At 39.8% G+C, this 24,724-nt stretch overlaps 1 protein-coding gene across 2 annotated transcripts; it reads left to right on the forward strand.

The window, feature by feature from the left end:
* Positions 1 to 3,481: 3,481 nt before the first annotated feature.
* Positions 3,482 to 17,251, forward strand: LOC117430223 (transcription initiation factor TFIID subunit 4-like). 2 transcript variants are annotated; one of them, XM_034905989.2, is made up of 16 exons: positions 3,482 to 3,707; positions 3,894 to 4,874; positions 8,230 to 8,375; positions 8,917 to 9,036; positions 9,131 to 9,244; positions 9,773 to 9,895; positions 10,043 to 10,132; positions 10,303 to 10,512; positions 10,918 to 11,062; positions 11,884 to 11,998; positions 12,372 to 12,541; positions 12,946 to 13,076; positions 13,214 to 13,339; positions 13,738 to 13,794; positions 14,277 to 14,396; positions 15,741 to 17,251. In XM_034905989.2, the coding sequence occupies exons 1-16, from the start codon at positions 3,536 to 3,538 to the stop codon at positions 15,906 to 15,908; spliced, it is 2,988 nt and encodes a 995-aa protein (XP_034761880.2). In that variant the 5' UTR covers positions 3,482 to 3,535; the 3' UTR covers positions 15,909 to 17,251. The 2 variants fall into 2 exon arrangements, with proteins under 2 accessions (XP_034761880.2, XP_034761879.2); XM_034905988.2 differs by having other exon boundaries at positions 3,483 to 3,764.
* Positions 17,252 to 24,724: the final 7,473 nt, after the last annotated feature.

The following is a 24,724-nucleotide window of genomic DNA, read 5'->3' on the forward strand; positions in this document are numbered from 1 at the left end:
GGTAATAAGTAGAGACGCGCGAACTGCTTCCTTTGAAACCGACGAATCGATACACATATCAATGATATGTGTGTACTATTATGTGTTTAATAAAACGGATTATTAAAAACACACAACCATTACAATTATCAAAGACTTTTAACTGCTGCCAAAAAAAAAAAAACCAAAAAAACTTTTGATAACTATAATTGACACTTGATACTTATTTTTCTAATGGTCTTTATGCTGATGTAGACCTGTAGGTACTTGCTTATATGTATATAAGATCCCCCCCCCACCCCCCCCATATTGACACACGTACATAATATACATAATATATTGGAGTAGTGGTTAGGGCTCTGAACTCTTGACCGGAGGGTTGTGGGTTCAATCCCCAGTGGGGGACACTGCTGTTGTACCCTTGAGCAAGGTACTTTACCTAGATTGCTCCAGTAAAAAACAAAACAAACAACAAAAAAAAAAAACAACTGTATAAATGGGTAATTGTATGTAAAATAATGTGATATCTGTATAATGTGAAATGATGTATAATGTGATATCTTGTAACAATTGTAAGTCACCCTGGATAAGGGCGTCTGCTAAGAAATAAATAAATAACGTACATGTTTTTCTAAATAGTTTGGGAACCGGAATCACTCAAAATACCACAGGAATGTGTCGTATTCGTATTATTTTTCCGACTTTGCTCACAACTGTATCAGTGAATTCACTTGTACAGTTGTTTTCAGCAAAGAATGATCTGACAAAAAATGGGGGTATTTTTCAATCTAAATTTTGTGCAGGGGTGGAATCATAATAGCTGGGCAATAAGTCATCTTGAAACGTCTCATCACCTAAACACCACATGCATGTGTAGATGGCTTGAGGTTAAGGGTGCATTAAAGGTCACTCCGCGACCAAAGATGTGCGGTGATGTCTGGGTAGCGCTCTCCAACGACGCGTGCAAGCTCATTCCTCACACAAGCGTTGTGATTGGGCTGGCCTTTGCGGGACGTTGATGTTTAGCTGTGCGGAGTTGTGTTTCTGCATTGTGGTTCACCCATTAGTTGTTTGCTTGTCTGTAATGATAAAGGTCCCCAATTTGTGCTTTTTTTTCCATTAATATTTTATTACTTTCTTTTTAAATGTACAATCTTGTAAGAAAACATATTCAGTTCATCTGCATACATGCAATAAATACATATTAAAATAATACATTAATGATTCACAAATGTCATTCACAGATCCATATAAAACTCTCATACATTCCAGATATATATTAAATTAGTTGGAACAAGGGAAAAGTGGTCAAAATCAAAGGTTACAATAACAATGGGTAGTTCATACATATATAGGGGTAGTTCATAGGTATACATTGGTATAGTATAACTCAAATTTAGTTCAAATCTGTATCCATAAAATAAGAGGTAGCTCTATTCCACATTTCAGTAAATTCTGAATCCTTATGTAAAAAAGCATAGGTTATTCTTTCCAAGTTAATTACATCTAGTACAGAATTCATCCAAAGTGCCACAATGGGGGGTTCACTGTCCTTCCAGGAAGTTAGTATAATTTTCTTAGCTATAAGGAGTAAAGTAAGTAGTAATTTAGACTGTGATTTTCCAAGTTGAAGATTTGATAAGTCTCCTAAGATTGCAATAGAAGGATTGTAGGGGATATGTAATTGTAAACTATTTGAAATATGTCTATAAATTGCAGTCCAATAATCATTAAGCTTGTTGCAACTCCATAACATATGTAAAAGTGTGCCTTTTACAGAGTCACATCTCCAGCACTTGTCATCCTGCTTCAAACCACACTTTAATAATCGGACAGGAGTATAATGAATTCGGTTTATAATTTTGTACTGAATTGATATCAATTTGGCATTTGGTGAAGACAGTTTTATATTCTTGTTGATCCTATTCCAGGATGATTCCATTATTGGAGTTGTTAATTCTGTCTCCCATTTGGACTTCAAACTAATGTTATTAGATGAACAATTACCTTTTAATAGTTTGCAAAACTTGGATACAAAACCTTCTAAATTCAATGGATTTAATAAAAATATCTCCAATTTAGTCAGATTAGGACAGCAAAACTGAGGGATTAAGTTGGTTAAAGAGTTTTTTTTTATGTTGGTAAATTCTTGTTTCTCCACTCGGGATATGATATCTATCCTTTATCAATCTTAAAGAAGAGAATACATTTTCTTCAAATAAATCACCAACCTTGTTAATGTCTGATTTACTCCATGTGAGATTAAATAGTGGTTTCCTATTATACAAAATTTTGGGGTTATTCCAGAGACCTGAACTGAAATAAATTATTTTAAAGTCTCTTAAAAGTAGGGCTGATCTTTTGAAAATGTTATGTGCAAATCTAAAAACAGAGCTACCCTGCATAGCAGATGGAGGGCCATGTAACAATAAGTCTTTTAAACTGTAGGGGGAGGCAATTTCTTCAACAATTGTTACCCACATTGGGGGATTATTTGATTTTACATACCAATCTCTAAAATGTCTCATTTGGTAAAATAAATAACACCAATATGGATTAGGAACATTCATACCTCCCTTATTATGACTACAATTTGTGCTTTTTCACTACATTCTTATATTATTCAGCCACAGTACGTTGCTTGTGTTGGCAAGACAGTGGAAGTATAATACTTTTAAAGAAAGGAAGGAAAAAAAATAGGATGATTACAACAAGTCAGTATCTATCAATGGAGATGTTTTTTTGGTGCGATAAATACTACAGCCTTGCAACAGCTCGTCAATAAAGTTTACATTTGACATAAGACGCCTAAAAGCTATTCGAAACGAGTACCTGACGACGTACATATTAACTAAGCCATCCAACTATTGTCATTTAAAAATCCCTTTTGTTTCTGTAAAAATGTTTAATCTTAACACACAACCAGACTGATGATACTTCTTACCGTACATTAAAATTGTTTTATTTATATATAACATACAGACTGCTTCCAATTAATTGCCGTGATGCAGTTTACACCTTTGTTAAGTAACCTTGAACTGATAAATGCATGTAGTACCAGTACATGCTGTCGGCAGTAAGTGTGGCGCCCTCAAGCGCTCAGCCAGCGGAGGTACAGAGCTGTTCTAAAATAAATAAATTAAAAAAAAAAAAAAAAAAACAACGTCGCCATTTTAAAACAACCGTACAATAAGCAAAAGCCTCAAAACAAATGGTCTCTTTGGTTTTGCATGGTCCCAGTGACTCCAAACCGGGATTAAACACCCAAAAACGTTACAACAAGCAATTCCCGGGATATATTTCAGTTTTATGAAAAGAAATTGGCGTTATATCAGTGTGACATTACTAGAATTGGTTCTCCCCCTGGCTGTGCCACCGACGGTGCTGCATCATCCTCTCCCTTCTTGATAATGATGCTCTCAGCCATTTGTCCCGCCCTTTAAATCAGGGAGCAGCCAATCAGATCTGTCTGGAGTCCCTTCCCTGATGACGTAGATGCAAATCGCGCGTGCGCGGTGCCGGGTAAGCCCCCCCCCAGTCAGTGAGCTTAGTGAAGATGGCGGCGGGCTCCGATTTGTTGGATGAGGTTTTCTTTAACACAGAGGTGGACGAGAAAGTAGTTAGCGATCTAGTTGGGTCCCTGGAGTCTCAGCTTGCGGGTTCGGGTCACGGGAACTCCGAGAGTCGGGGCCCGGTCGTGGGGAACCACATTGTCAGCGCGGGAGCAGGTAATGCTAATGTCCAAGAGAGCAAAATGGGACTTGCACAAGACCTGGCGAAAGCAGGTAATGTAATATCGTGAAATTGTGTTTTCCTGAAAGAAAAAAAACATGTACAGATGTGCGCATGAGATAGTATAGCTTGAACTGTGCATTGTTTTTGTTTTTCTCACTCATCTGTTTCCGTTCCAACAGGAGCTGGAGTGCAGGGGGGTGTTATTAATAATACAAGGTCCCAGGGTTCAGCATTACTAGATGCAACAACAGGGATCACTTCATCTGCAGGGTCTGAGACATCGCCCGGACTCAGCCACGGCAAATCTGTGGTTGTCAGTGCCATGACAACCCCTGTGCCCGACCATGGAGCGGGCAGCGGCAAAACCGGGACGCATGCAGTGCAAACTTTGAATGGGAGTAATGTAACGATGAACTCTCACAGTTCAGGAAGTCCAGCAGCCGCCAGCACCGTTTGTAACAGCAGCGGCAGTGCACCTGCTGTCACAGTGGTCAACAACGGACCTGGATCGGTTGTAAAAGGAAATGTAAATACTGTTTTACCTGCCACCTCAAACACTGTCATACAGAGCTCTTTTTTTAATGCACAGAGTGCTACTTCGACTGTAATTACGTCTCAGACAACGAGTTTGGGAACCGGACCTACCGTAACACTTGTGAGGCCCCCTATGCACACAGCCGGACCGGGCACGATGCTAAATGGGAATAACACCGTTTTAAGTTCGACAGTTAATGCCGCTAACCTCCCTGCGACCGTGGGATCTGGGATCTCGTTACAGACTTCTCTTTTAAACAGCAACCCGTCCCCAGCTGGCGTTTGTGCCAGCATCGCAACCCACGTAATCAAGTCGGAGTCTCCCAAAACTATCATACAAACTACACCGCAAGCAATGGCACCAAGTGTTGTTGCAAATGCAGGCAATTTGTCTCTTGGTCAGCCTATGCACTCTGGGCTTCAGACTGTACCCCCTCAGCAGCCCTCCACACCTGCAGGAATCGGCAAGGGTCCGGTTGTCCAAAACGTACCGAGGACTTCCACTCCAGCAGCAGTTGCGGCCAATCCGGGCGCGATACGAGCAATTGTTCCACAGGTTTTAGCCCCCCGCATGGCTCAAACACCCCCAAATCAGCCAAACATCCAGAACATTCAGCTGCCTCCAGGTAAGTGTCAAAAGTTAATGCTTAACATAGCTGTAACACGTTTGGCGGCATATCATTAATGCATTACTAGCATAACGTAATAATTGTCTGTGTAACGACATCTGGGTAGTGTTGGTTCACTTTACAAGCATTTTCACGCTTAACCCTATAACGATTAAAGCATACTAACAATAATAATCAGCATTTATCAGTAAATAATACTCTAGGTTGTATCCCGTTTTCAGGTAGAGCACATCATGTAATAATCAAAATCAGAGTTTGTCGTTGTGTGTGCATTGGACGTTGTTTATTTGATTAACTTCATAAAGTTCATAAACAAGTATTGTGTACGATAACACCAATTTAAAAACCGTTGTCCATTTTTTTTTGACAATGCTTAAGTTTTTTGTTGGTTCGTTATATAAAACAGGATTTGAAAAGGGCCAGTCTTTTTTTCTCTAATAATCTCTCGTTGTTTAATCCTAAAATCCCCAAATCCCAAACGTTTCTGAGGCAGGCAGTGCTGGCAAATATATACCGTTACCAACAGCTGCGCTAATGCTCAGTCATTGGAGGCTGTTGTTAGTGTGTGCCTAGCAACCACTGCATTCACGTTCTTGGTAAAAGTTTCAGAAGTTTTTGAGTCTTGTTTTAAGAGTCTTTTCAAAACAACATTTTATATCTATGAAAAAAAAGTAGCTCGTTTTATTATTATTTTAGTCAGGTCATACATTAAGTCTTCAACAAGGAATGGAATTTCAAGTTCTAAAATTGTGTCCTTCCCTTTAAGCCCATGTTGAAAAGGTTAGCAGATGGTTGCACTCCATGTAAAATGTTGTGTGTTTAACAAAAAAAAAAGCAACCTAATATTTCTGTATAGTTTTCATATGACTTGCTTTTCTACACGTTGTTTTCAACCCAAAACAACCCAATCCTGTTGAATGTCTGTCACGACCTTGTTTGTATCCTTTACGTTGCGTGCTCCTGTAAGGTTTTATCGTATTGTATCTTGTTGCCTGAGGTAGAACTCTTTCTGCTTGTCTTGGGTCTGCAGGGCATATCTTCCAATGTAGCTCATTTGAAATAACAGGCAGCGTGAGTAGCACAGCTATAATTATTTTGGACAGATCCAATTGGATCAAGTACAAGCATCTTATGAATTTCATGTTTATTATCTATTCAGATGTCTAGTACCAGTGCAAAGCAGAGCCTCAGAATCTTTGCAAACCACAGTACTGCCTTGGTGTTGCACCTGTGTGAGGCAGGACTGCTGAACTGCGTTGATCAAAAATACTGCATGCCTGTGGTTTTAAACAGCCAGTCAATTATACTGTTATTATAGTCTTGGAAATTACTTTCTGACACACACACATCCTTTTTCTCAAAGTAATTTTTTTTTATAGAAGAATACAAGTGCATCATTAAAACCAAAGCAGATGTGGCTAATGCGTGTAGTAAAACTTAATGCAATGTAACTGTTTATGCTAAAGTTCAATTCACGTCCTTTTTTTTATAGGGAGAATAAAGGAAGTTTAATCTGTCCACTCCAAATCCGTGACACCTACAGTAGCAACATTGGCAGGATTTGAACAAGACAACTTATCCCTCGCCTTTCATAAGCCCTAAATAATATAGTTCTAAATAAATAAGTAATTTAAAAACCTGGCCATAAAAAGAACCTTTCAATTGGCCTGCTACCTATTTTGTTACCTCGTGAAGTATTCTGTCCTAAAGCCTTCATTTCATTCTAATGTTTTGTGCTAGTTGTGCCTTTAATAATATCATGTCACCTGGGATTTTAATCTAAGGAATTGTATAACATTTACATCAGGTTTCACAGACCACGATTAGCACTAATCTATGTCGTAATACTTAATGTAGCCTTAGGTAAGGTTGTTCAAGATCTGTACTAATCAGAGTGAAAGCAGTCGTTAGGCTAGCATCCTAATGCTGGTTCTTCACAGCAGTTTTTTGTATATGTGAATGATAATTGCTTTTATAAAAAATCACAATCCTAGTTTTGGTATATACCTGCACAGGACACTTACTGATCCCCCATACACTTGCAAACACTGACGTTCATGAACCAGGAAACACGACTCCAGACCTCAAACACGTACAGCATGTCACGTTTGTCCGTTCATTGAGAAGGGGGATTTCTGTCATTTCAAGTGCGTTCATAATTAGCTTTTATTTAAAAGCTAGTCTAAAAATCCCATAAGGAGTCGACAAAGGGTACAGCATAGAGCCCGGGAGCCAAGGACACAGTTAGACGTTGAGTGGAGACTCGCTGGATAGGAAACCCTTTTTTTACACAGTATCGGTGAGTGCACGAGTTTACCACGCCAGGGTGTTGGTGCTGAATCAAGTTCTGTGTTCGTAGGAACTGGATTGGCATTGATGAGCCGAATGGCCTTCTCTCCTTAGTAACTTTTCTTCTGTTCTTCCGTTGCTATCTGACTTGGCTGTAACACGATGTATTACAGTATGTACAGCCCTTGTCATTTTCAGCTGCTAGTTTGCTAATGGGATTTTTAATCCCTTGGCTCCTGCTCCTGTTTTGTGATTTTCCAGGTACTTTACATTAACTTATACACTGGTTGCATGAAATGCAGGTTGTTTTCCAGTTTTGTAGCTTGAAAGGGACATTGGTGAAGAGCAGTACCTTTTTAATCTTTGAAGGCAGCGAGCTCTGGCCAACATTGGTGACTTTCATGAGACCAGAAGACTAGACCCTGCTCCCACTGGAGGAAAGAAGCAGCTCAGTGGAAAGGGTTGGAAACCCTCCATACAGTCTGAGCAGTCAGGTTCTGCAGAGGCAGCCCTTGTCCCTCTGTTTCACAGGATAGGAAAATGTTAGCCACTGGAAGGAAATCCTTATGCTGTGGTTTGCAAATATAACATTGTGTATTTTCCTTTAATGGTACTCTGTGCTTAGTTACTGTATATTACCGTTCCAGGATTTTAGAATAGATTCACAGTGCTAGAAAATGTGCCCCAACTGGAAATATTTTATGGCATCTGTGTTGCAGCCTCAACTCCCAGGTTTTATTTTATATTGCTTACTGATAACGTAAACATTTTGGAACCTGTTCACAAAACCTCAAGGACCGTATTAAGGATTGTTTTATTAAGGACTGTTTTTTAAACAGTCATTTCTGTGAATTAAATCAAGTTCCCACCTTTGGGTTAGAAGTGTATTCTCATTTTTCAATTTACCGTTTGAGAGGGTGATTATGATCACAAAAAAGCAGTCCCAAAAAATAAAACATTCCTTAGAAGAGTCCTTAAGTTTTATGAACAGGTCCTGTACGGTCTTACACTGAGTGGTGGTCTTGCTTCAGTATTAACGCAGAGTGGTGCTTGTGCCTTGCAGGGATGGTGCTGGTGCGCAGTGACAGCGGCCAGTTGTTGATGATCCACCAGCAGACTCTCGCTCAAATGCAGGCCCAGTCCCAGTCCCAGAACGCCATGGCTCCGCGCCCCGCCACGCCCACCAGCACTCCCCCTGTCCAGCTACAGGTACTGGCTGCTTGGGTTATTACTTTAATTAATGAAAAGACTGCTCCCTACTTGCATTGCAACTTCTAATTCAAACCAAGTAACTCTTACTGGTAACTCGCCCCTTCTTGCATTTCGTTTCATTGGCATCCCTTCCGACTCTTCTATCTCCAGCTGTGGTCCAATCAATTGTGAGGGTGTGCTCACTCATTCAGTTAGGCAGGTGGGGTTGTCTTGAACTGCTGAATGTATTTTTTTTTTTTTTAAAGGATTTTTCCAGCATAAACCCATTGAGATTAAATATTTAATTCCTTGGCCATGAGAATAAATAAAAGCTGCAGAAAACTTGTACATATTACATAACGCACTTTCAGAGTACTTACAGAATATATGTTTTTAGATATGCAAAGCAAGTTTCTAAGCAGGATGGCTGCATTTATTCATGATAGTTAATTAAAAACGTTACAGTACTGTTTTTAGACCAAGAGCATAGCTATTGGAAGTATAGTAGGAAGGATGGATAATGGGTTCAATAACGGAGTGCCTCTTTGTTAATCGTCAGGCCCCTGGGACACCCATGATTGCCAGGCAGGTGACCCCAACGACCATCATCAAGCAGACCTCTGCAGCCCAGACCACAGTACAGGCCACCACCACACTACAGAGACCTCCTGTCGTGCAGGTACAGCAGAAACTTCTGCCAGGGCTTGCAAACATATTTACAGAGATCCGTTTAACAAAATGATTGGCTCTTATTTATTTTTTTCTTTCTGCAGCCCCAGATCGTGCTGGGAGGGGCCTCCACAACCGCTTCAATAGGAGCAGCGTCCCCGGTGCAGCCAGGAACACCACAGAGAACAGTACCGGGGGCCACAGGGGCCACTGCCACGGTAAGAGACTTCACCTTCACTCGCACTGCATGGGATACAGAGCACACCCCTCTCCTCGTCTCATTATGGAACAAGACCTCTCTGCCATACTGCTGTTTTGATGCATACAGGTTGAAGATGACCTATTCTCAGCATCTGCGTTAGTGTCTCTTCAGTGTTGATCATGTCTCTGTACTCCTCCCTGCTTATTTAATTGACTATATTTACACTGGACACAGACATTTAAGAACAGCAAAGTGTAATAAAGCATAGTGAAGACTGTCGGGGTATGGTAAACCATATTAATAAACATGGAAAACCAGGATAAACTATGGAAAATGCACAGCATAACCATGGGAAAAGCATGGAAAAACTGCAGAAATACTGTGCTAAAATACTGTGAACTTTGTTGACTGGATTGTATATGCAAACTAAAAACACTTGCAGCGCATTGTGTGTGTATTAACCTGCTTCACCTCTGTGTTGACCGATTTCATCCAAAAGCTTGCATTCTCAATTGTTCAAGCACTGATCCCCTTTTCTTTGCAGGAAACCTTGGAAAATGTGAAAAAATGTAAGAACTTTCTATCGACGTTAATTAAGCTGGCATCAAGTGGAAAACAGTCCTCAGAGACGGCTGCTAATGTGAAGGAGCTGGTGCAGAACCTGTTGGTAAGAAAGAAAATGTGCTGTGCACTGGCACTGGCCGTTAGTAAAACGCTTCCTGTGTGGTTCCATATCGTGCACGCCTGTGGTCCCAATGTACATGGGTGGACTTGTCTATTTTAAGGCTGTTTTAAAATGCCATCTTTTTTGCAGGAAGGAAAAATTGAAGCAGAAGATTTTACAAGCAGGCTTTACAGGGAACTCAATTCTTCACCTCAACCATATCTTGTGCCTTTCCTGAAGGTAATCCCTACTAAAAAAAAAAAAGTTATGTCAAGACCTTTTTATTCTAATTGTTTAAACTGTGTGTAAAATTGGAACAGTGTTGTGTTTTTAAAAGATGATTTGATGTGTTTAATTCCATTTCATCTCATTGTAAAGCTGCTGACCACATGCTCCTGTATGTTTTGCAGAGGAGTCTACCTGCCTTGCGCCAGCTCACCCCAGACTCGGCAGCTTTCATCCAGCAGAGCCAGCTCCAGCAGCCCAGCAGTCAGACCAGCACGGCGCTCACAGCGGTGGTCCTGGGGTCGTCAGTTCAACGCTCAGCCGGAAAAGCCACTGCCACCCTCACCAGCACCCTTCAGCCTGGGCACACCAAACCAGGGCAGCTCACACCACTGGTAACAATCCCTATCGCCATCGATAACTTTCTTGGAGTAGTGCAGTCGTTCCGTCAAGGAGGATCGACTGTTTTGCAGCCGTTCTCTCGGTAATAGAATAACCACAGCACCCTACGTGGAGTATGCTGTTTATATATCAAGTACAAAACCTTTGCAAAAAGACAATAAATAAATCAATAAATAAAAGAGTTTCACTGTCTTGTATGTAAACAAGTCATACAAAAAATGTAACACACTCAAAACCTGGACCAGTTAACTGGGCTGCTGTGTTGAGTTATTTTGTCTGATTTGCACTAGCAGTCTGCCGATTGGGGCGGAGTTAACAGTTGTGCTGTGCTGAGAGTTTTTCGACTTGTTTTTTTAAATCTTAAACGAGCGGTTTTGTAAACCATGCGTTTCTTGCAGGTTCTCCCGTCACAGCAGCAGGGGACCATGGTGCGCCCATCCCAGGTAACCCTGACGCAAACCCCCATGGTGACTCTGAGGCCGCCCCACAATCGGATCATGTTGAGTACGCCACAGCATGTGCAGCTAAAACCTCTTCAGACAGGTACACTATCGGTCAGACTCTTTTTGTAGTAACTTCTCTCTTTCAGTGAAACCCTTCATTGATTTTCAGGCCAACCCTTTTCTTTCTCTCCGCTGTCTAAACCAAGTTTCAGCTATTTCCAACTGTCTGTGAACCCATCTAGCAGTATAACGTGTAGATCATGAACTAATGCCTGATTTCTATTACCTAAGGTCATTTGGCAAACGGCATTAAATGTGTTGCCAATTGTTTCAAATCACATGTCATGTCATGTATTGACAAATGCCTTTTTATGGCAGAGCATTGCTGCCATCTACTGGTTGATTACAAAAGTGCACACATATATAGGGGGAGGGGGCAATATGTTTACCATGAACATTCTCTAATTGTATGTGTCAAGACATGATTTGACTTACAGATATTATTTATACCTCAAATGAGATTCATAAAATAATATTTCATTTAATGAGCACGTTTTAAGGGCCTTTCCCACTCCCTGTGTGAAATGGTGACAGATGAACAACAGAACTGGTTTATAAAATCCAACTTATGTGAACCTGTTGGTGCGATAAGGAGACCAGACAGGTGCCAGCAATACACAGGAAACATGTAGTCTGTGACATGATGCCACAAGGCAGCTCTGAATACCTGAAATGACTATCTGCATGAGATAACATGCATCGAGTGGTATTTTGCTGGACCTCTAGGGCAACCTTATGCAAAATGGTATCAGATGTAGCCTTTCCACCATTGAATTAGAATTCAACTCAGTGGAATTTGAAATGCAGATAATACATTAGCATGCAGATAGACTCTAACTCCCTATCCTGTCTCTTCTTAAGTCCCGGTTATGAAACATACAGTATTACCTGGAAACAAAGGGCTTCCCCCTGGCTTCGCACAGGCCTCCGCTGCACAGAGGAACAAACTCAAAGAAGCTGGAGGAGGTTCCTTCCGGTGAGAACTGTTTCAGGGTTTGCGGTGCAGAGGTGTCAAGCAGCAGAACGCAAGAGCAGGCGCCAACTCAGCATGTACTGTGTTGGGAACGGACACAAATCAAACAGCCCATGTTTTGTGTATCCCTTGTAGTTGTGTAACTCGCCTGTCATTTCAGTATAGGGATAGACTATTTATTTTTTTATGCTGCTCAAATTAATTGATTGATACAGTATTATAAATAAAATCTGCAAAAGCCTTGAAAAGAATATTGACACAAAGGAGTGTAATCCCCGATCGAGACAGAGTTCTGCATGAACCGTTTCTAGTAAAGCAAGCTGTTCTAGCACACACTGTGGTAATGCGAACGCTAAATGCTCTTCCTGGGTTTCAGTGACGATGACGATATCAACGATGTTGCATCAATGGCTGGAGTGAATCTGTCTGAAGAAAGCGCCCGGATTCTCGCGACGAACTCGGAACTCGTGGGCACGCTAACGAGGTCTTGTAAAGACGAAGCATTTCTCTCGACAGCGTCGTTGCATAGAAGACTATTAGAAATAGGTAATTGCGGTTTCTTTTAGAAATGTTAATAGTTTTCGAATGCTAAATGAATCCATGAATGTGAGTTTTCCTTTTATTTTTCTGCTATAATTTTCTGAAGCAGTTTCTTATTTTGCAAGCATTTCATGAGATGTTTGAAATCTACTCTTGACATCGTTCTATAAGTTGGTGTTGCTGTTTATTTCAATGGATTTTTTTTTTCTTAAAAGTAATAGCAAAATAAAAAATAAATTAAAAAACACGTCTATCTCTAGCTGAAGAGTTTGTAGAGTTGGCCATGAACAGTTTGGTTGATTGTGAAAAAGAGCCATCATCACCTGTTTGCTGTCTAGTAATGTCAAAAGCAGTTTGGCTTTGAATCCTATAGTTATGTATTTTTTCTTTTTTTATATTGTTTCATATAGGCAAACAATATGGAATAATAGAACTGGGGCCAGACATAGTCAACATTGTGTCACATGCAACCCAGCTAAGGTTACAGAGCTTAATAGAGAAAGTAACAGAGATTGCGCAGCAAAGGAATATAACATACAAGGTAAGACTGACTATTCCATGTGCTTCGTTAATCGATATTTAGACACGTGAGACTGAACCCACGGCTCTGATTGGGGCTGTGGTTAGAGTTTCTAATACCTGGTTTCTAAGGGCTGCGTGTTGGTGCTGTGCTTGCAGGAAGATGAGCGGTACGAGCAGATTAGTGATGTGCGCTCACAGCTGAAGTTCTTCGAGCAGCTCGATCAGATAGAGAAACAGAGGAAAGAGGAGCAGGAAAGAGAGATTTTAATGAAAGCAGCAAAGGTAAGCTCATTTCTGTTATATACATGTCTTCATTTTTACATGAATAAGGAACAACCGAAAACTGTACTAGACCAGTGTCAATGCTTCAGTGCTTTATTTCTAGCTTTATTCTAGGATTCTTGAGAATTTAAGAAGTGCTGAACCACTTCACGCTATTCATATTGGTAGGAATTCTCTTTCAGTCACTCTACGCAGATGCTCTTGGCTTCTTCATTATTATGAGTACACTGACATCTAGTGGAATATAACTGTACTGAAGGATGGTAACTTTTCCATTAATGTGAAACATGGTCTTTTTCTCTAAAGTTCTACAGTGTGGCAAAGGTGATGTCCAGTACTCCCGTTGATATTCAAACAGAGCGCTAACTGCTGGTTCATTGTTTTTGTCTCCCCTTTAGTCACGATCACGTCAAGAAGACCCAGAGCAGCTCCGGTTGAAACAGAAGGCCAAAGAGGTTGGGTTCCATTCTTCAGCTCAGCAGTTCAGTAGGGCCCATTGCGTGTTGTTTTTCAAGGCCCTTTGCAGTTTATGCCGATCTGTACCTAAAAAAAATGTCCACTATTTACAAAAAATAAAGCTGTTTATTACACATTTTACACCGGAAACCTGACCCACTCAAGAGTGTGGAAAAAGAAGAAACCCCAGTACTTTATATTCGGTAATTTCTGTCCATTTGTTTTAGTGCAGTACGAGGCAGTCTGTTTAACACCCTGTGCTGCTGCTACAGGTTAACTTCACCAGCGTTACACGGTTACTTATCAAACAGAGTCAGACAAGCTGCGCTTCCGTCTGTTCCTTAATATTACCCAGAAAACCTCAACTGCATGCTTTTTTATTATTTCTACAGATTTGTTTTGTATATATCTCTATCTAGAGCACTGTAGTCCCTTGTAAAACCTACCTTCTCTGAGACGGGTATGTTCTGCTTTAAAACAGATGCAGCAGCAGGAGCTGGCACAGATAAGACAAAGAGACGCCAACCTCACAGCCTTAGCAGCGATAGGACCGAGAAAGAAGAGGAAAGTGGGTTCACCTGGACCCGGGGCTGGGGCGGAGGTATCGTCACATTTTATTCATTCATTCATTCATTCATTCATTCATTCATTCATTTATTTCTTTATTTGCATTGTTTGTTTTAGTTTTTTTCAAAAAGTCCATGAATCAGTACCTAACTTGTACAGAACATTGTATTTTGGAGCTGGTAAAATAAATCTAGATGTTGTAACACAACACAGTAAGCATGTAGATTTCTAGTACTGAAATTGAACATGCTGCCCATTGATATATTCCCTATATATTCTCATTACCAATCAAATAACTCCTTTTGATATGTAGTATCTCCTTTAAAGAAGTTAACTAGGTGCTATAATAAATTGATCGATGAAGGTGCTAGTCGAAAGAAACTGTATTTAAAGGTTATCGTTTTAATAGTAATTAGGGGTGGGACACAAATATTGATATTCACTGCCAAACCAGTGTTTTAAACTCTGTTCACGTGTTGCTTGAGAGAGATTCAAACACATGACCTGGATCTCAATTAAAACCATGTTAAAAACTAACACCATGTGATACAATAAACGAGGTTGCAGAAATACAAAGGTTTTGTGCCATACGTTTAGACAACCATAAATTACCGTCTCCTCATCAGAATTCGGGGGAAAAAAAAAGAAATCATCCAAATTGGGACTTATTGAGTATCATTTACCTGGTATTCAGTGAATTAAAATGTAAAACGCTAATCATTTTGATGAAACAGCTACAGCATTACCAACTGTGCATTTAATTAAATTGCTTTAATCAGCAAGCCAATTAGAATATAAACACTAACAGCCTAACAAGGCGTTTTAAGGCGTACTTGACATACAGTTTAGTGCATAGTTGCAGTATTCTCTCCTTTAGCTTTTTGTTTCATTTCACAGTTTTCTTTGCAGATATCCATTCATTCATTCAATGCTCATGCTGGCTGAATGTAAATATTCCCTTCAATTACATACATAATCTTTAGCACATTGCTTGGGCAAACAGAGCCCATGTACACGTCTCACAACAGCGCTCTGCATATCTACTGTGTAGGAATTGGAATTTATATTTTAAGGAAATAAGAATTGTTGTGCTTGTTCATTTGACGCCATTCGTAATTGACAAACAGTGACTTCAATGTAAGTAATTTGTTGCCACTGTGAGAAGCTCATTTGAACAGAATACTGCTAATTGTAATGTTGATCAGTAATGTGTTGGCATTGATTAAAAGGGAATTGGAATTGAGAATTGATTTTTGGAATTGAAAAGCAGGAATTGACCCCAGCCCTGGTCTCAATAGTTGTGTGGACTGCATATACTGAATACCCCTGGGATATATTTGCATTCTCTCTCACACACACTGATTCTGTCTGTCTCCAGGGCTCTGGTTCAAGTGGGTCGCTTTCAGGCAGCCCTTCAGTCGCCACGGCGAGGCAGTTCACTCGACAACGGATCACACGGGTCAGCCTCAGGGACCTCCTCCACTGTTTGGAAAACGAGAGCGAGACAAGCCATTCACATCTGCTATACCAAGCATTCCTGAAGTAGCACGGGCACCGCTGGCAAGACTCATGGCTTTCCATTGGCAGGAGAGAAAGCATTCACGGGACACTTATTATTATTTTTTTTTAATATTTTCATTTTACTGAGAGTGCACCTTTTTTTGTAACATGCAGACGGACAGTGGTGCAAAAAAAAAAGAAAAAAATCAGACTTTGGGTGGGTTTGTATGTGTTTATAAAGTAAAATGTAAAAATAGTTTCTATAAAATCTTGTTATAAATATTATTATAATTATTATTGTTATTATGACAGACTGTGGATTCTATGACTGGACAAATAATTGTTACTGTTTGTTTAAACTGAGTTGCCTTCTTGCCAAAATAAGCCATATATTTGTATCTGAGCTAGAAAGGCTAAGCAATTAATAACTACCTTTTGTCTATCGGTAGCTTTTAAGCACCTGCAAAATAACGACTCTATTATTTATGTCAGTTTGCTGTATGTCTTTGAATTCTGGAGAGCTATATAATGTGTTCTCTTGATTTGAACAGCGTCTTTGCATGTCAAAAAAGGCCTGTGAGGCCTATAAACAAATCTCCATTGTTTTGAATGTTTAATTTTTTTTTTTTTTAATATTACTTGTTTGATACATTTCTTAAAAAAAAAAAAAAAAAGACTTTTAATAACTTTTTTTTTCTGCATAAATATATTTTACTTGCACTGGGTTTGTTTTTTTTCTAGCAAAATTAAATAAAATAAAAATTGCAATAAGAAAAATATCAAGTAACTACCCGAGAAGTGTTTTTAAGTATAAATCAAGTGTAGATTTAAAAAAAAATTAAAGTCTGGAAATAACTAAATTGCCAGTAATTGTATATAACTTTGGCACATAAATAATGCTATGTACAACATAATTATTTTGCTAAAAAAGGACTGCATTTAAATAAGACCTACTTTAAAGCAAACAAGAGTCCAAACCCTTTGTACCTATTTTTTTATTAAATATACTAATTTTGTCTTTATATTTTTCACAAGCATTGTATTGAAATTGTTTATCGATTGTACTTTTATGATTGTAAATACTTTTGTTTTCGTTTTCGTCGTGTGTCGTTTTGTGTTCGTTCATCAAGGGAAAAAAAAAACTCTTCAGTGGACTTTAATGTGTGAACTGAATGCTAATCAGTATTTTTGACAGCTGTTACTTCCTTTTTTTGTCTTTTACAGAGAAAAAAAAAACAGAAATCCCAGACCTGTCTCTCCCTCTTTTCTTGTAAATTTTGCACAGTCACTTGTTTATATGTAAATATTTTACTTAAAAAAAAAAAAAAAATTGCTATTGTTTTATATAGGATTGAAAGAGAATTAACTCCTTCATTAAAAACAAAGTTATCTGTACTGTGGACTCCTGTGTTTTCCTCTTTCTTGCACCTGATCTCTACTGTGCTTTCTGAACTCCAGGTCAGCTGTCATTCTTCAAAGACATTTTATCAGGGCAGTCCTTTGAAAGCATGTTTTCAAGCATGGAAAGCTGATCTGTCTGAGTCTTTGTACAGTATTGATGATGTTATATTTCTTACCTCACATCATGAATATGTTTGTAGAATCTGTTTATTAGCACACTCCTTGTTTCAACCTTGCCCTCGTCAGTTATTTAATTGAGGCTATTAAAGCTGTATGACCGAGGTTTTAAAAAATCATTTTCTGCTGATCAGTATATCGACAGAGACGGCAAAGAGCTGTAGGGTTATATTTACCTGGCTTGATTGCTTTTGGTAGCTGCCATTGAATCCCACATGAGCCTTACACTTGTGTTTTATGAAAACCATACCAGGATCAGATGAGCTACAGAAGAGGTGCGGATAGTCAGACCACCTGCAAAATGAGGGATAATGTTAAGCTAATGAGGTGAGGAGAATCATTTAAAAACATTGGTTATTTCCACTTGAAACCTCCATCTAGTGCTAATGTAGTTTTAACTATGCAATTAAACCTACTATAGAAGTCCTGTAAGAGTTTCCCCTCCCCTGCTTTAAATACAGACAGGACATGCTCCTGAGTCGTATTCCCCGTCTATAGAACGGGCTGGACAAGAAACTCCATTTGCAAACACTGAAGGTAAAGCTTCACAAGGAGTGGGAGAACATCCCCCTTTAACATGTGCATTCAGATCAGCAGAATTCCCCTAGGCATGTGTGTGGTATTGTAGTCCATTTGGCAATTCACTGAATTGGTTCATTGTTAGGCCATATTAACTATAAATTGTAAAAGTCTTATATTTACCTGTGTAATAATAGACTGTTTCCAACATTCGCAGTTTGTTTTTTGATGTGTAATTCAGGCTGCGAATTAAGGAGGGGTTACTATTAAGCATACCCAACCACAGAGGTTTATTACCACTGCTATTCTGAGCATGACGCAGCACCTGAAACAGCTAGGGAGTGTTGCTGAGGTTCTGAGCATTCAGTCTGTGTTGAAACTGAAAAACTAGAATGATACTTTTGTACTACTAAAGGTAACATTGTAACTCTTATGCTAGAATAGGGTGAAAAACACATCAGTATTTATTAATAAGGGGAATGAAATCCTGTATTCATGTACAAATATGTAATATTCTGTAAACCAGCAGTACTGTTGTACATGGATCAGCTATAAGCATTCCCATGAGACAGAACTGCATTCTACCACTGGATGGCAATCTTGTGTTCTTATGTGACAAACTGAATATTTGCTGTTGACCTCAATTTAATTGATCTACAGCCTGAAGCCCTTGGTGAAAGTTGGTGACTTGTCCTAAATCCTCGTCTCTGGTTTCCCCCCAGCTACCTGTTATCAACAGCCCGCAGAGCGCTCTGAAAAAGCCTCTGCTGATACAAACAGGTAATCCGGCCCTCTAACCCTCTGGCTTTCCAGTGTTAAGAGGGCGCTGTTTCCTTGTCCAGTTTCATTCCTTCTCCGCAGTGCACTGCAGCACTTGTGTTTAAATTCAAATACAGAGGCGCCAGTCCAGGGGATCTGTCTTGCACCAGCACAGATTAAGATGAATTTAAAAAGATCATCCTTTCCCTTATGAATTCCACAGACGTTAATCTCTCTATATGAAGACCTCCTTGCATTTCTAATAGAGCTGCTAGCACCTTGTTATCTACAATGGCTTAGGCACCCAGGTCCAATCTGTCAGTCAATAACCTAAACAGGAACAGATCTTTGTGATACGCTGAGCTGTATCTCCAGGCACTGCGAGAAGCCTTTCTGAGTGGATGCACTGGAAAGCTGATGAAACATTTAGTCAGGCATGAGTATCAGTAGAAAAGGTAAGCGAGCATTGTGGTATGTCAACCACTGAGACCGTTTCCAATGCTGGTTATTGACTGATCCGAAACAGGCCACTTGGGAAGACTGAAAACTGCAAAGCATGTCTGTTTCAGGCGTCCGTTACAAAGCACTCGGTACAATCAGAAGCTTTGATGTTGTGCTTTGCCTACAGGGAGCCCTGCCATAAACCTCTCCAGAGTAAACACTGCAGATGAATCTAGAGGCAAATTGCTTAATCTCGTCGTCAGTCATGGAGTACCAAACTAAATAAGTGTCCAGGGAATTGTGAAATAAGCAGCTCAGAATTGCGTGTTTGTAGTTGGGGTGGCATTAGGCAATACTGTTGGGACTGCTGAAGTTCTGAAGATGAAGGAGAAAACTGAATACAACAGAAAACTGAATAGAACAGCCTGTTAAAGCCTGGAGAGACTTTAGATAAAGAAGAGCAGGTTCATGCTGAGGCTCAGTGTGGCAGAGTAAGTAAGCATGTGCTAATATATAGTGATAGAGGTGATTGCATTGAAGCTACTGTTCTATTAATGGGTGACATGCATGATAATTGACCAAAGATGTAAGGCAAGTTACAGTATATCAATTATTTTTTATTTCCCCCATGAGTTTTCCAGTCAGACGGATTTTCTCTTTAGGTAACCACCCGTCAGGCGAATCACAGCAGCAGTTAAGGAAGAAACTGAGTGTGCATAGGAAATAAATAAGGGCTAGAGAGTTTGAGAGTCGTACAGACCTCTTCTAAGAATAGACCATGCATGGATATTTACACAGTGCACTATGTACATGCAGTACATACTGTGAAGGGATGGTAGGAAGACCAGCTGAGGGGCAGACTGGCCCCTGCAGTGTAAAGGAGGTACAACACGTAAGATCCACTGGTTGTACAAAAAATCCTGTTTCTTCAGTGCAGGGGTTAAGATGCTTGGCTAAGGTGCATTGTCCTTGCTTGACCTCTGTCCTTGCATCACTTTGTATTTGTATATACGACATTGTGGTGTGTGGTGGCATTTTATTTATGCATTAGAAGACTTGGCTGTTTTTCTAAAAGCAACATAAAAGCCGCGTTGTTAATCTCTCTAATCCGCTAACTGATTCCTCTATACCACCTTGGATTTTAATCTTTTTAGCAGGCAGGACCTAAGAGTCATTAGGCCCGGCCTGCAGTTGCATGGGAGACCTCCTAGGAAAGCTGCAGTGCATGAAGTGGTGTGGGTGGCTCAGCAGGGAACTGTTCCCTCTGGGCTTGAACACAACAAATGACAGCATGATGTAATTATAGGAATTACAACGCTGCAGACGGTTCATTTCCTGTGTTACAGCTAATTAGACCCCACCTGAGCCTTACACTCGCCTTTTAGGAAACTGTTGGGCCATGCAGGGTTCTATTACCCATGGAACAGGAATAACAGCAGGATGTGGATGAAACGAGTCGAAGTGAAAAGACCAAAACAAAAGGGAATCTTTGAGAACTTGTTAGTGATAGGAATGGAAATGTATTTTAAATCTTTAGTTTTGGAGCCTGAGATGTACGGTTCAGCGTAAAGAAATCAATTTAAGTGGAGCTTCAGAGTATCCTGAAGTGTAGGTAAATGTATCCTATACTGTCAGCATGAGAGATGGTTTACATAAACACACAACCCCTTAATAGCGACCAAAGTGCTAACGCAGGGAGTAGAAACTATTTTTGTCGCATAATAGAATCGCCCCAGGAGTCCTGGAACAGCCGAAGAAGCTCAGTCAATTCTCTTAATTGAACAAATTAGTGAAGAGCAGCTGTTACCTATTAATAAGACCTGCTTTCTTTTTATCGCCTTGGACATGCTGGTTGATAGCATCTGTAACTACAGCTGTCAAGCATTTAGATCAGGCTCTGAATCCCGGTTTCCCTATTTCCTGACAAATCTAATATCCAGAAACATTTCCCTGTGGATTGGGCACGGCAGGACTGAAGCACTGCAGTGGTGAAGCTAGGAGTTTTAACCGAGTACAGTAGGTGTGAGGGACAGTGGCAATGGTGGCAGGCCACAATCAGCACAATAACTTGAAATGGATGAGTGTAATGTGCACCTAGCATGCTGCATGTAGTAATGCTAACTCCTGTTAGGCAAGTTACAGGGTGGTACAATGAAATATCTGTTAATGGCATGACAATGAACAGCAGACCTTGCTGAAAACACCAGTAACTGGTGACAAGCTAAGTGCTGGTACCTTATTTATGTACAAATCCCAGACAAGCTTTACAGCAAACAGATTAAATAAGGAGAGTAAACAACAAACTATTGACTAGAAATAGTGTACATTTAACCCTTAAAATGCCTTGGTGATTCCCCCAGCTGCAGTACCCTATCGTTAATGTGGCTTCTCACTATTGTAGTCAATATTATTATCAACATATTGCCAACCGACACAGTCCTGTGTCAGCAATGGTTCTCTGTGCTGTATTGTATCTCATTAGCAAGCTCATCTCATTAGGTTGCTATATATGGCAACATACAATTAATTCTATAGTGACCTTGATTCATTGTACAAGCAATGTATTTGATGTATTTTCCAGAAAGGCCACGTTGACTTGAGCAGTCCTAATAAACAGATTTCACAGGACATACGAAGGGTAAATTCTGCAATACATGTTCGCCACCAGGGGGCACAGTTGACACACAGAACAGGATGCAAAACAACCCTGTGCAGAGGAATTACAACAAACATTGCTGCTAGTGCCCCTGACATTTGTTATAATAAAAATATACTAGAAAATCTACCCTCATACAAATATTGACCGCACTTTACTGTGGTAAATAACAGTTTGCATTGCCGATACAAACCTGTGCTCTCCTGTGCTTAACATGTATTTCACTGTATTTGCAACGTTATAATATCTGGATTTTTTGGTTTCCCCCTTTTACTTTGAGCGACTTTCCTAGAAATCCAGTGAAATATCTTGTGGCGTGAACTGTTATGGTATTTTCAGTGTTGTACAGGAGGTGTAAGTACTGTATTTAGATTTTTCCTGTGTATAAATCTAGATGTAAGAAGCTCATTCACTTTTATGTTTTCCCATTTTGTGTAAATGCTGTGCCGTGTAACATCGCCTGATCTCAGCAATCAGCCTTCTAACAGCTTGACAGCCTATTGATGTGAGGAGCACAGACTGGTCGACTCGCTCGCAATCTGCAAACCCTGGATAGGAACACATTGAACAGATTTCTTAATCTGCCTGTGCTCACCCTGCTCCTGTTCATCCCCCTTCCTCAGATATAATGCCTACTGTAGCTCTTGTGCTGGGAAGAAACATCTGTGTTTTTCTTAGATAAAGAATTTAGACTTGTTTGAGCACGGCACTGGTTTTATTCTGATTATTTTTGACTGGCACTTACTTACTGTAGTAACAAATGAATACATACATTGAAGTAAAAGCATGAATATGTCAAATGTATTTTCTTTGTAGCACTACCACGATTGTATCACTCCCCTTCTACTTTGCTTATGATATTTTTTTTATTTGTTTTCTAATATTTTTCAACACAGTGTAACCCATATACTCAATTCTACAGTGCCTTCCAAAAACACTGTGCTGCACTGCATTCTAAATGCCTTCCAAAAACACTGTGCTGCACTGCATTCTACAGTGCCTTCCAAAAACACTGTGCTGCACTGCATTCTAAATGCCTTCCAAAAACACTGTGCTGCACTGCATTCTACAGTGCCTTCCAAAAACACTGTGCTGCACTGCATTCTACAGTGCCTTCCAAAAACACTGTGCTGCACTGCATTCTAAATGCCTTCCAAAAACACTGTGCTGCACTGCATTCTACAGTGCCTTCCAAAAACACTGTGCTGCACTGCATTCTAAATGCCTTCCAAAAACACTGTGCTGCACTGCATTCTACAGTGCCTTCCAAAAACATCTGGCCTAAGGTGACATTCAGATTGAGCTTTTCAAATTGGGTAGAAAATGTAACCTGTAACGTCCTAATTGTATAAAACCAGCCTGCATGTGCGACAGGTTTTCTTAAATGATACTGGGCAGGGTTAGTTTATAAAAGGTCAGCTGGTTAAGTATGTTACAATTTAGTCCAGCTAATTACATTTCCTCTAACTTGTAAATGACATGAGGTTAGACCCATATTAAGGACTTGTGTACAAACAAACCACAGGGGACTGGATGCGGTTCTGTTTTTTTTTTCTTTCTGGTTGCCTAGTTACTTCCCACAGTCACAAGCTTAACACTGATGATGTTACCCCACTAAGAACAGCATAAGGTGTTATGTACTCTTATCATTGCCTTCTTTGTAACAACTTAGTACTGTTCAGGGATGGAAATAAGACATTGCATAGCAATTTGATCCATTCCTGTTTTTACTGTAGAGGCCTTGAAAAAGCTGCGACCTGTCTTAAGCAGTTATTTTGGGGATCCGTTAATCTGGCTTCACTGAATTTATCTAGTGAATGCTTGTTAATTCAAATTCAAATTAATACAGTAACCCACACTGGAATGTATATATATATATATATATATATATATATATATATATATATATATAGATAGATAGATAGATAGATAGATAGATAGATAGATAGATAGATAGATAGATAGATAGATAGATAGATAGACTTCCAGCTTGTGGATTTCAAGGTGTTTGAAAGACGATAAGTGAGCACTGTCTGGTGATAAATACACTGCCGCGGTCTCATGGGTGTTTTGCCTGTGAGAGTCCAGAGGGCAAACGAGATGTGATGTTAGAGTGAGGGCAGTACATTAAGAAAACATCTAGTGATAAAGCTAATGGGATATTTATCACCCTTTTTTCTTTTTTTTTACTTGGTAGTTTCATTATCTTATTTTCACAGTTCTTAGCGTGTTTGGAGTTGAGGGAACCTGAACAGCCATTGAACTTTCCGCTTTTAACTAAGGATTTGAAATCTGCGTCGCTGCGATTATTTTCAGATGTTTACTGTACTGTACAGTACATGGATACAGTGTGTGAAAGAATGACAAGGGAAGAGGAGGAGCTGATACTAATAAACAGTGCTATTCAGAGCCGTTGTTTGTGCTGTCTTTGAAAGGCGCTTGTACAGACAAGGCCTTGTCTCCGGAGCTGATCCAAAAACATTTAAATAAAAACATATTAAAGGTCTTTTCTTTCAGCAAGCAAGCTGCGGAGGGATTCTTGACTCGCTGTTGAAAATCTCAAATTCACAAGAGAAACAGATCCAGCAATGGCAGCCCTAAACCACACAGAGGGGTGCTGTGATAAGGCTAGCAAAAGTTTAAAAGCAAAACTTAAATGTCACCCTGGTGGACAACACACATATATTGAAAATTACCTTCGAAAAAACTCGCCACAAACATGTCTTTCTTCCCCTGCAGTGTGCACTATGAATAGATTTAAATTGGTTTTCCAGCGAAAATAAGTGCAGATAGCCTATTAATCCTGACACTGTTATAAGCAGTCAACAGGGTACCCCATTCCATATAATTACACAAAGCAGGACAGGTTTTAGTCAGAATGTTCTTGACATTTACAAAGAAAACCAATT

Source organism: Acipenser ruthenus, chromosome 18 (genome assembly GCF_902713425.1).
Source record: "Acipenser ruthenus chromosome 18, fAciRut3.2 maternal haplotype, whole genome shotgun sequence".
Lineage (NCBI taxonomy): Eukaryota > Metazoa > Chordata > Actinopteri > Acipenseriformes > Acipenseridae > Acipenser > Acipenser ruthenus.